Genomic DNA, 12207 nt, shown 5'->3' with positions numbered 1-12207 from the left:
TGGGCCCGAGATCATCTAAGATGGACTGATGCAAAGTGGAAAAATGTTCTGTGGTCTGACGAGTCCACATTTCAAATTGTTTTTGGAAATATTCGACTTCGTGTCATCCGGACCAAAGGGGAAGCGAACCATCCAGACTGTTATCGACGCAAAGTTAAAAAGCCAGCATCTGTGATGGTATGGGGGTGTATTAGTGCCCAAGACATGGGTAACTTACACATCTGTGAAGGCACCATTAATGCTGAAAGGTACATACAGGTTTTGGAACAACATATGCTGCCATCTAAGCGCCGTCTTTTTCATGGACGCCCCTGCTTATTTCAGCAAGACAATGCCAAGCCACATTCAGCACGTGTTACAACAGCGTGGCTTCGTAAAAAAAGAGTGCGGGTACTTAATGTGTGGCACATTATGAAGCGTAAAATACCACAGCGGAGACCCTGGACTGTTGAACGACTGAAGCTCTACATAAAACAAGAATGGGAAAGAATTCCACTTTCAAAGCTTCAACAAATAGTTTCCTCCTTTCCCAATCGTTTATTGAGTGTTGTTAATAGAAAAGGTAATGTAACACAGTGGTGAACATGCCCTTTCCCAACTACTTTGGCACGTGTTGCAGCCATGAAATTCTAAGTTAATTATTTGCAAAAAAAAATAACGTTTACGAATTTGAACATCAAATATCTTGTCTTTGTAGTGTAGGAAGGAGAGTGTGTGGAATCCAATGAGACCTTGTACCTAAGTTACAGTCAGAGCGAAAAAAGATACACCCTGCACTGCCTCTCTAGTTCTTCACTCTAATGTTCCTCATCCACGAATCTTTCATCCTCTCTCAAATTAATGGGGTAATCGTCGCTTTCTCGGTCCGAATCTCTCTCGCTCCTGGCCACCAAGTGGTAGGCCAGGTAAACTGACAGAGAGGGGTCAGCGGATGCTGAAGCGCATAGTGCAAAGACAGTTGCTGCAGAGCTCCAAACTTCATGTGACCTTCCAATTAGCCCACGTACAGAACGCAGAGAGCTTCATGGAATGGCTTTCCATGGCCGAGCAGCTGCATCTAAGCCATACATCACCAAGTCCAATGCAAAGCGTGGGATGCAGTGGTGTAAAGCACGTCACCACTGGACTCTAGAGCAGTGGAGACACCTTCTCTGGACTGATGAGTCACACTTTTCCATCTGGCAATCTGATGGACCAGTCTGGGTTTGGAGGTTGCCAGGAGAACGCTACATTTCGGACTGCATTGTGCCGAGTGTGGAATTTGGTGGATGAGGAATTATGGTGTGGGGTTGTTTTTCCAAGGAGTTGGGCTTGGCCCCTTAGTTCCAGTGAAAGGAACTTTGAATGCTCCAGGATACCAAAACATTTTGGACAATTCCATGGGATGGCAATTCAAGTTCATATGTGAGTAAAGGCAGGTGGCCAAATACTTTTGGCAATATAGTGTATATATATATATATTTTTTGAGAATATTTGGGTACCTCATGCTTCGATTACAAACAAAATATTGATGCATGTTCAATTTGTGTACAGCATATTAAAGCCATTTTTAATATTTAACATTTATTTCATTAAATATTCACTTACATATGTAATCACTTACAATTGTGCAAATAGTGTATTCGTAATAACAGGCATCAGTTGATTTAATTTCCATGATATGTCCGCCCGAATGCAGCTGAGATAGGCTCCAGCACCCCCCCCCCCCCCACAACCCCAAAAAGGGACAAGCGGTAGGAAAATGGATGGATGTCATCAAGGTAATAGAAGTGCGTGCAAACAACATAATTTGTATTTATTGCTAATAAAGTTAGCACCGACACAAAGTAGACTACTGCAATGTATGTGTAATACATTATATTAAACTGTCATAATAATAATTTGTATCCTGTAAAGCGTCTTTGAGTAGACTGAAAAGCGCTATACCAAATAAAATGTATTATTATTATTATACCATGTGACTTATTCCAGACTTAAATTACGAGACGTTCGTTCCTTTCTAGTAACAAATATTTAATGATGTTAAGCGTGACTGTACTTTACAGCAAAAAACAAACAGTTAAAGTATTAAATAAGTCAATGTAATTCTCATAGAGAACATATAAAATACACTCCTCAAAAAAACGCTCGCATTTGCTACAAAGGCCTGCTAGCGGGCTAACGCTAGCACGTTAGCTTCGAACAACATATCAGGTAAATAAGATAAATAATATAAAAATATATAATTTATATTACCTCATAAGCCGCATTTACAAGAGAGGAGTGGAATATATTCTTCCTAATGTTACACCAGCAACTCTTAAAGGGGACTTTTTTTTGTTCTGTGTCTGGGCGAAGGAAGTGTGCACCACTCACTATTGTCCCAGTGAAACACGTGTTTGGCCAACAATTGTTCCGTGGTTGAGAACACCTCGATGATGTCACACAGGAGGAAGAACAAAACAAGATGGCGTCTGACGGAGAATACGTTGTTTTGGTTATTATGGTTTCTTTGTCTTAATTACAACGTACATGTGCACATGTGTGTCGTTTAACAGAGTAAACGTCGTTATTAATTGTTAGTATGCGGATACATTAGTCTGAGGGCACTTTGACGTGCTAGCCTAGCCTGCTGGTTAGCTTAGCTTGTTAGCTGCTAACAAAGAGAGGCGGAAGTGATCGACACATCAAAGCAGAGATCCAATGTAAGTGTAAAGTGTTATTATTGTGTGAACATGTCTACATTACAAATGATGTGAGCGTTGCTGAATCAGCTACTAACTGCTGCCGTTGAAGAAATATTTGTGATGTTAGAAAGAAAAAAAACGATAGCAGAGTACGAGGAGGAACTTTGTCCAACAAAAGAGGAGAAGGAGCGACAACATCAACTATTGGACGCTGTTTTCAAGAAACATCAAGTTGTGTTACACATCCATCCATCCTTCCATCTTTTTCTGCTTATCTGAGGTCGGGTCTCGGGGGCAGCAGCCTAAGCAGGGAAGCCCAAAGTTTTCTCTCCCTAGCCGCTTCGTCCAGCTCTTCCCGGGGGATCCCGAGGCGTTCCCAGGCCAGCCGGGAGACATAGTCTACCCAACGTGTCCTGGGTCTTCCCCGTGGCCTCCTACCGGTCAGACGTGCCCGTAACACCTCCCTAGGGAGGCGTTCGGGTGGCATCCTGACCAAATGCCCGAAACACCTCATCTGGCTCTTTTCGATGTGGAGGAGCAGCGGCTTTACTTTGAGCTCCTTCTGGATGACAGTTTCTCACCCTCTCTCTAAGGGAGAGCCCCGCCACCCGGCGGAGGAAACTCATTCCGGCCGCTTGTACCCGTGATCTTGTCCTTTCGGTCATAACCCACAGCTCATGACCATAGGTGAGGATGGGAACGTAGATCGACCGGTAAATTGAGAGCTTTGCCTTCAGGCACAGCTCCTTCTTCACCACAACGAATCGATACAGTGTCCGTATTACTGAAGACGCCGCATCGATCCACCTGTCGATCTCACGATCCACTCTTCCCTCACTCGTGAACAAGACTCCGAGGTACTTGAACTCCTCAAGTTGGGGCAGGGTCTCCTCCCCAACCCAGAGATGGCACTCCACCCTTTTCCGGGCGAGAACCTTGGACTCTGACTTGGAGGTGCTGATTCTCATCCCAGTCGCTTAACACTCGGCTGCGAACCGATCCAGTGAGAGCTGAAGATCAGGACCACATCATCTGCAAAAAGCAGAGACCTAATCCTGCAGCCACCAAACCAGATCACCTCAACACCTTGACTTCGCCTAGAAATTATGTCCATTAAAGTTATGAACAGAATCAGTGTCTTGGCGGAGTCCAACCCTCACTGGAAACGTGTCCGACTTACTGCCGGCAATGCGGACCAAGTTCTGACACTGATCATACAGGGAGCGGACCGCCACAATCAGACAGTCCGATACCCCGTACTCTCTGAGCACTCTCCACAGGACTTCCCGAGGGACATGGTCGAATGCCTTCTCTAAGTCCACAAAGCACATGTAGACCTGTTGGGCAACCTCCCATGCACCCTCAAGGACCCTGCCGAGAGTATAGACCTGGTCCACAGTTCCACGACCAGGATGAAAACCACACTGTTCCTCCTGAATCCGAGGTTCGACTATCCGGCGTAAACTCCTCTCCAGTACACCTGAATAGACCTTCCCGGGAAGGCTAAAGATGCTTATACATATTGACACAAATATAATACAAACACTAACCTTATGACGGATGCTTTTGCAATTGTTCAATTTGATCTTTCACAACACCTAGTGGCCACAATAATTCAATAAGTCAAGTTCATGGCGCAGAAAGTTGAACGATGCGGACACGTTTGTTACTGGATACTTTCTGTCAGACTTATGTTTTGGAGACTTTGTGTACGTATTAAGCAACCATAATTATTTGATATGCTTAAATGTGCTGTTTTAGCTTAGCTGTTGTGTAGCTGCTAGCTCCTCATAGCCTACAGCAGGTGTGTCCAAAGTGCAGCCCATAGCTATGTTTTTAACCGACAACGGAGAGTTTTGAAAATGTGATATTTGCATGTCGGTCCAATCAGCGGCAGCTACGCCCTGTTTCGTCATTAGACCTAAGTCTTTGGCTTGGTAGGCGGGACAGAGAGCAAGGGAACAATGTGGGACAGCAATGGTGTCCATCTTATACCATGCTAGTTGTTGCAATAAAAGGTCAACATGATCAACCACACCCTGAGTTCCAACATATATAGGAGTCAAAGGCCTCCTGGTATGAGTCGTCTGACTGGTGATCATAACAGGTGGCGGAACATACGGACGCAGCTCAGTCAGCCAGGGCTTTCACTGATAGAACAGTTGGATCAGTCCTTGTCCTTCACTCCTTCCCGAGAGGAGGCGTACCCAGTAGATGTCAGCCAGTGCTGGTACTTCAGGCTGTGGTGCAAGCACGAGCATGGAGGAGCCTTTGTAGTGGTGTCGCAGCTTGGTGGTCGTGCCGTCAGGTAACACCAGGAAGGTTCCTTCTGTGCGATATTGACTGGTGCTTTTTTCTCCCTGGACTCCGACTTCATATCTTGGGTTGTCCTTCAGACATCGGCCAAGAAGCCACGTAAACTGTGGCAAGAATGTGGGCGATAAGAGTGTATGTGCGTGGGCATGAACTTGCACCCAGTTTCAACTGGAACTCAGGACATATGATTAGTTGCACGGCCTATTCTAATCTATATTAAACATTTCTTAATCACTTCATCCTTCATTATCTTAATTATATCCCGACTTTAGCTACCTGTAAAAATGAGTGAGTTATCCTAGTCCATTTGTAAATAAATTGTTTTCCTAAATTATAGTCTCTTCACTTTAACCAGACAGTCATTAGGACAAAAGACCCTGCGAGGACTTTGCCCGTTAAAAGGGAAAGCCCCAAAAAGGACAGTATTAAGATGAAGTCATCACATTTGCTATGAGGCATTTTATTATTAATATATTATGTTGTTGTTACTTGGGGCGGTATAGCTCGGTTGGTAGGGTGGGCGTGCCAGCAACTTGAGGGTTCCAGGTTCGATCCCAGCTTCTGACATCCTTGTCACTGCCGTTGTGTCCTTGGACAAGACACTTTACCCACCTGCTCCCAGTGCCACCCACATTGGTTAAAATGAAACTGAGATATTGGGTATCACAATGTAAAGTGCTTTGAGTCACTAGAGAAAAGCGCTATATAAATATAATTAACTTCACATGATATCTTGTTCTATTTTCTAATTTCAAGGAGAACTGCACTTTTTGGAATCATTCACAGTATGTAAGTAAAAGTTAAGGTCCCAACGGTAGTCACACACTAGGTGTGGTGAAATTATTCCCTGCATTTGACCCATCCCCAAGTTCACCCCCTGGGAGGTGAGGGCAGCGGAGGCCGCACTCAGGAATCATTTGGTGATTTAACCCCCAACCCTTGACTCTGAGTGCCAAGCAAGGAGGCAATGGGTCCCATTTGTATAGTCTTTGGTATGACTCGGCCAGGATTTGAACTCCCGACTTTCCAGTCTTAGGGCGGACACTCTAACCACAAGGCCACTGAGCAGGTCAATGGTTAATGCATCCTCAATAGAAAATAAACCTTAGCAAAAGTTAGCTAACAATTGAGTCATTGGTAGCCACTCTATTCTGCCTATAAAGTGTTCTAAATCAGTGGTCCCCAACCTTTTTGTAACTGCGGACCGGTCAACGCTTGAAAATTTGTCCCACGGACCAGGGTTGTTTTTTTGTTTTTTTTGTCATAAAAAAATACAATTATGTGTGCTTACGAACTGTATCCCTGCAGACTGCATTGATCTATATTTATATATAATGTAGGAACCAGAAATATTAATAACAGAAAGAAACAACCCTTTTGTGCGAATGAGTGTGAATGAGTACCTGCTCCCACATCTTTCTTCAGGTCAAGTTACAGTAAAACTAAGCACACAAGGGAAAGTACATTCATACACACATGAAGTACACGTTTTTGTGTAAGAATCATGTTAACCACTAAAATATTGTCTCGTTCTCCTAAAGTCAATATCGAGTATCCTTTGGTGAGCTGACCGTATCGTCACACCCCTAGTTGAAAGCCCACCAACCCCATGACATGACACTTCCACGTGATGTAGAACAGTAGTACAACATTTTAAACATACACACACATCTGAAGAATATAGAAATAAATATATTTGGTGGGCCAAACAAAATGACTCGGCGAACCAATGTTTGGTATGGGGGATATGACTTAAAATCTATATCCTAATAACAATATATAAAACAATATATAATTTGGTATATGATTGATAATAGCATAATTTCAAAGCGGGTTACAAAAGCTCCTAATTTGGCAGCTGATATAAGCAGTAACATATTGTGTCATTTCTAATTGTATTATTTTGTCGAAACAATTATTATTAATGTACTTGTTTATTTACTGTTAATATCTGGTTACTTTATTTGAGACAATAATACTAGAAATTATGTAATATTTTACTGCATATTTCAGCAACTAAATTAGGAGCCTGTGTAGCCTGTTTTAAAATGGTTCTATTAGTAATTCTATATGAAATAATAGATGACAAAATCAATTTTAAACCATATTGTCCTGTCGTCCTGGTTTGTTTTTCTTTTCCTGTGAATAATGTTGTAAAGAGCAGCGTGTTTGTGCGTCACTGAGATTTCAAGACAGTTCAAACGATAACTTGTTTTTCCTAAGTGCATGTAAAAGTACTGAATGCATTGTGTGACTGAGCAGAGATGGTGTGTTCGTCTTGCAGACGTCTGTGAAGAACATCTTCGCCCTGAGCAACAGGGCGAAGATGTTCTTCACAGAGGGGGGGCGGCATGGCGTAGTGGGTAGAGCGGCCTTGCCAGAAACCTGAGGGTTGCAGGTTCGCTCCCCGCCTCTTACCATCCAAAAATCGCTGCCGTTGTGTCCTTGGGCAGGACACTTCACCCTTGCCCCCGGTGCCGCTCACACCGGAGAATGAATGATGAATGAATGAGTTGTAAAAATGAATGATGGGTTCTCACTTCTCTGTGAAGCGCTTTGAGTGTCTAGAAAAGCGCTATATAAATCTAATCCATTATTATTATTATTAACAGAAGTGGAACTTCCAGATGCGGACCGAGGAACCACAGCCCTCCCACATTAAGAAGGAAGTGGAATACCCACTGATCCCCCATTTTAAAAAGGAAGAGGAGGACCCCCTGACACCCCATTTTAAAGAGGAAGAGGAGGACCCACTGACAGCCCATTTTAAAGAGGAAGCGGTGGATCCACTGAACCCTCACATTAAGGAGGAAGAGATGGACCCACTGACACCCCATTTTAAAGAGGAAGTGGAGGACCCACTGACACCCCATTTTAAAGAGGAAGAGGAGGAACCACTGACACCCCATTTTAAAGAGGAAGCAGTGGATCCACTGAACCCTCACATTAAGGAGGAAGAGATGGATCCACTGACACCCCATTTTAAAAAAGAAGAGGAGAACCCACCGACACCCCATTTTAAAGAGGAAGAGGAGGACCCACTGACACCCCATTTTAAAGAGGAAGCGGTGGATCCACTGAACCCTCACATTAAGGAGGAAGAGATGGATCCACTGACACCCCATTTTAAAGTGGAAGAGAAGGGCCCACTGACCACCCATTTTAAAGAGGAAGAGGAGGACCCACTGACACCCAATTTTAAAGAGAAAGCGGTGGATCCACTGACCCCTCACATTAAAGAGGAAGAGGAGGAACACGGCATCAGTCAGGAGGGAGAGCATCCTGAATGGTTGGAGGAGTTCCCAGTGATTGGTGTCCCTGTGAAGAGTGAAGATGATGAGGTCAAAGGTGAAAGTGAAGAGAAGAGAGAGGCGGAGCCTCCAAGCAGCAGCTCAACTCAACACATGACAACAGAAGCTGATGGAGACCACTGTGGAGGATCACAAGATGATAAGACATGTCACACTGACAACACACACTTCACATGTCCTCACTGCGACAAAACTTTTAATGACCGTCGCAATATGAAAAGACACATGAGAATACACACTGGAGAAAAACATTTTTCCTGCTCAGAATGTGGTAAAAGTTTTTTAAGATATCAAAGTTTAAAAGCACACATGAGAACACACACTGGAGAAAAACCTTTTTCATGTTCAATCTGCAGTAAAGATTTTACTCGAAGGGACCATTTAAAAAAACACATGAGAACACACACTGGAGAAAGACCTTTTTCATGTTCAATCTGCGGTAAAGATTTTACTCAAAGGTACTATTTCAAAACACACTTGAGAACACACACTGGAGAACAACCTTTTTCATGTTCAATCTGCAGTAAAGATTTTACTCGAAGGGACCATTTCAAAAAACACATGAGAACACACACTGGAGAAAGACCTTTTTCATGTTCAATCTGCGGTAAAGATTTCACTCAAAAGCACCATTTCAAAGCACACATGGGAATACACACTGGAGAAAAACCTTTTTCATGTTCAATCTGCAGTAAAGATTTTACTCGAATGGACCATTTCAAAATACACCTGAGAACACACACTGGAGAAAGACCTTTTTCATGTTCAATCTGCGGTAAAGATTTTACTCAAAGGTACTATTTCAAAACACACTTGAGAACACACACTGGAGAACAACCTTTTTCATGTTCAATCTGCAGTAAAGATTTTACTCGAAGGGACCATTTCAAAAAGCACATGAGAACACACACTGGAGAAAGACCTTTTTCATGTTCAATCTGCGGTAAAGATTTTACTCAAAAGCACCATTTCAAAGCACACATGGGAATACACACTGGAGAAAGACCTTTTTTATGTTCAATCTGCGGTAAAGATTTTACTCAAAAGCACCATTTCAAAGCACACATGAGAATACACACTGGAGAACAACCTTTTTTATGTTCAATCTGCGGTAAATAATTAACTCAAAAGCACCATTTCAAAGCACACATGAGAACACACACTGGAGAACAACCTTTTTCATGTTCAGTATGTTGTAAAAGTTTTATACATAGACAGCAATTGAAAAGACACATGAGAACACACACTGGTGAGAAAGTGTTGAGTTGCAGTGTGTGTAGTGAAATATTCTCTTCTAAGTACCAGTGTAAGAAACACAAGTGTGCTGGTGAGAACAGCAGCAGCAAATGAAGATGCAGGATTTGAAATAAACTGTCAAAACTTTAACTCTAACTTCTAACAAAATCAGCACATAGATTCTAACATTTATAGATTAGATATTTTAGATTATTGCTTTTTTCAGTCAAGTACATATTTTAATATACAACATTGTGTACTTTTATTTTAACATTAACACAACACTTTGACTGTTAAGGTGAGAATAAACAGGACAAAACATGATACAAATACTTATTATGTGTATAGAGATATTCAGAAATAATTTTGAATTATTAATGATGTTTTCGATGAACTCATTTATATGATGTACATATTTGTTTTACATGTGTTCATAGATTTGCTTTTGAGTACACATAAATCCCTCTTATTTAATATTTACTGGTTCACATCTGAAACATCTTCTGGACCACTTCTGGAAGCATATTATTATTTACTTTATACATCATTTGAACAGTTGTAATTTATACAAGATCATTTACTTTTAAAATTTGTGACTTTATGAATCATTTGTTGGGTCTCAATAATCCATTATTTTAATTGTCTTTATTACTCTCTTGTGTAATATGAATATTGTTTTATATGTATGTCCCCTTTATGCAATATGTAGATTAGAGAAAATGGCAACATTATATGTGGAAGGTTATGAAGGATAGTTTTATTTTTAATAATCTACATTTCTTATTAAAAAACTACACATGACAATTGTTTTTTAAAGTTGTTCATGATTTGTCCCTCAAACAATAACAATTTCAGAAAACATAGGAAAGTTTGGAATGTTAGGGAAAAGTCAATAATGTACATCATCCCACAGAGCTTTACTGTACATCCATCCATTTTTTCTATCACTTGTCCCTTTGATTTTATATCTATAGCCTTTAATCACAAACTTGTCAGCCAAAGGGTGTTGCGTTTTGGAGAAACTCCTTCTGTCAGAGTGCTGTTCAACACAGTAGAGAGGAACCCAAAGATGCGCAGGACGCTGAGTAAAACGCTTCTTTTTGTCAAGACTTGGTCTGTGGCGTGGTTTGTTCTCCCGTGGTGCAAAGGAATTGGACCAAACGTGGCGTGCAGGTGAGGACATGTTTAATATATTAACTCAAAAAGGCTCAAAAAGGGGATAAACAAAAAGCGCTCACAGCGGAGGAAAAAAACTTGACTATGAAAACAAAAGGCGCGCACAATGGCGGAAGTACAAAACTAGACTATGAAAACAAAACACTAGCACAAAGGCAAAAAACTATGAACAATAACAAAAACTTACTTGGCAGGAGAACAGGACATGAAAAAGAACAGCATGGATCATGAGCGTGAACAGAGTGGCAGGAGTGAATGTGTGATGTCGCCAGGACGAACAACAGAAACAGAAAAACTTATATAGTGACATGATCAGTGAAAACAGGTGCGTGACTCTAAACGTGAACAGGTGCGTGACATGACGATGTGAACCAGGTGAAACTAATGGTTGCTATGGTGACAAATAAAAGTGCACAAAAAGTCCAAACCCGAAACCGAACATGACTAAAACAAAACATAATCACAGACATGACAGAGCCCCCCCCCTTAGGGACAGATCCCAGATGTCCAAAACAAGGCAGGATCGAGAGTCATGGGATGGCGGGAGGGGGACATGGCGGTGGGTCGCCCGACCAGGTGTCCCCGAAACCACCGGGGCAGGATCAGGTGGCGGCGACGCGTAGACCGCCGCTGTACCTGACGAGGTGGGCGACCCAGGAATGGCCATATCCATGGCCGACGAGGAGGTGGGCGCACTTGGCGTGGCGGCCGACCAGGTAGTGGCCGCATCCGTGGCCGACGAGGAGGTCGGCGTACCTGGCGTTGCGGACGCCCATGGACTGGCCACATCCATGGCCGACGAGGTGGATGAGTCGTCATCGTGGCAGACGTGGAAACTGCAGATGAAGCAGGTGGCGAAGCTTGGCGTGGAACGTCGGGCGGCGAAGCTTGGCGTGGCACGTCGGGCGGCGAAGCTTGGCGTGGCCATGGTTGGTCTTGGCATGGTTGGTCTTGGTCTTGGCATGGTTGGTCTTGGTCTTGGTCTTGGCGTGGTTGGTCTTGGACTTGGTCTTGGCGTGGTTGGTCTTGGACTTGGTCTTGGCGTGGTTGGTCTTGGACTTGGTCTTGGCGTGGTTGGTCTTGGACTTGGTCTTGGCATGGTTGGTCTTGGACTTGGCGTGGTTGGTCTTGGACTTGGTCGTGGCGTGGTTGGTCTTGGACTTGGACTTGGTCTTGGCGTGGCGGTTCTTGGACTTGGTCTTGGCGTGGCAGTTCTTGGACTTGGTCTTGGCGTGGCGGTGCTTGGACTTGGTCTTGGCGTGGCGGTGCTTGGACTTGGTCTTGGCTTGGGGGTGCTTGGTCTTGGCGTGGAGCTGCGACTGGCGGCACTTGGCGTCGTGGAGCTGCGACTGGCGGCACTTGGCGTCGTGGAGCTGCGACTGGCGGCACTAGGCGTCGTGGAGCTGCGACTGGCGGCACTTGGCGTCGTTGAGCTGCGACTGCCGGCACTTGGCGTCGTGGAGCTGCGACTGCCGGCACTTGGCGTCGTGGAGCTGCGACT

The 12207-nt window shown here is 43.6% G+C and overlaps 2 protein-coding genes across 2 annotated transcripts in view; one reads left to right on the top strand and one right to left on the bottom strand.

Annotated features, from left to right (window-relative positions):
- LOC133640873 (zinc finger protein 569-like) overlaps positions 1–2359 on the bottom strand; it is a 37307-nt gene extending 34948 nt beyond the window's left edge. The window contains exon 1 of the mRNA XM_062034557.1: positions 2237–2359. The gene's annotated coding sequence lies outside the window, so the exon portion shown is untranslated. The remainder of the gene's footprint in view (positions 1–2236) is intronic.
- Positions 2360–2442: 83 nt separating this feature from the next.
- LOC133640619 (gastrula zinc finger protein XlCGF57.1-like) lies at positions 2443–10616 on the top strand. The gene is made up of 2 exons (XM_062034142.1): positions 2443–2685; positions 7596–10616. The coding sequence occupies exon 2, from the start codon at positions 7611–7613 to the stop codon at positions 9411–9413; it is 1803 nt and encodes a 600-aa protein (XP_061890126.1). The 5' UTR covers positions 2443–2685; positions 7596–7610; the 3' UTR covers positions 9414–10616.
- The last annotated feature ends 1591 nt before the right edge of the window (positions 10617–12207 follow it).

This window comes from Entelurus aequoreus, linkage group LG23 (genome assembly GCF_033978785.1).
Source record: "Entelurus aequoreus isolate RoL-2023_Sb linkage group LG23, RoL_Eaeq_v1.1, whole genome shotgun sequence".
In the NCBI taxonomy this organism is placed as follows: domain Eukaryota; kingdom Metazoa; phylum Chordata; class Actinopteri; order Syngnathiformes; family Syngnathidae; genus Entelurus; species Entelurus aequoreus.
The sequence above is the reverse complement of the archived record's forward strand: the minus strand, read 5'-3'. Positions and strand labels throughout refer to the sequence as shown.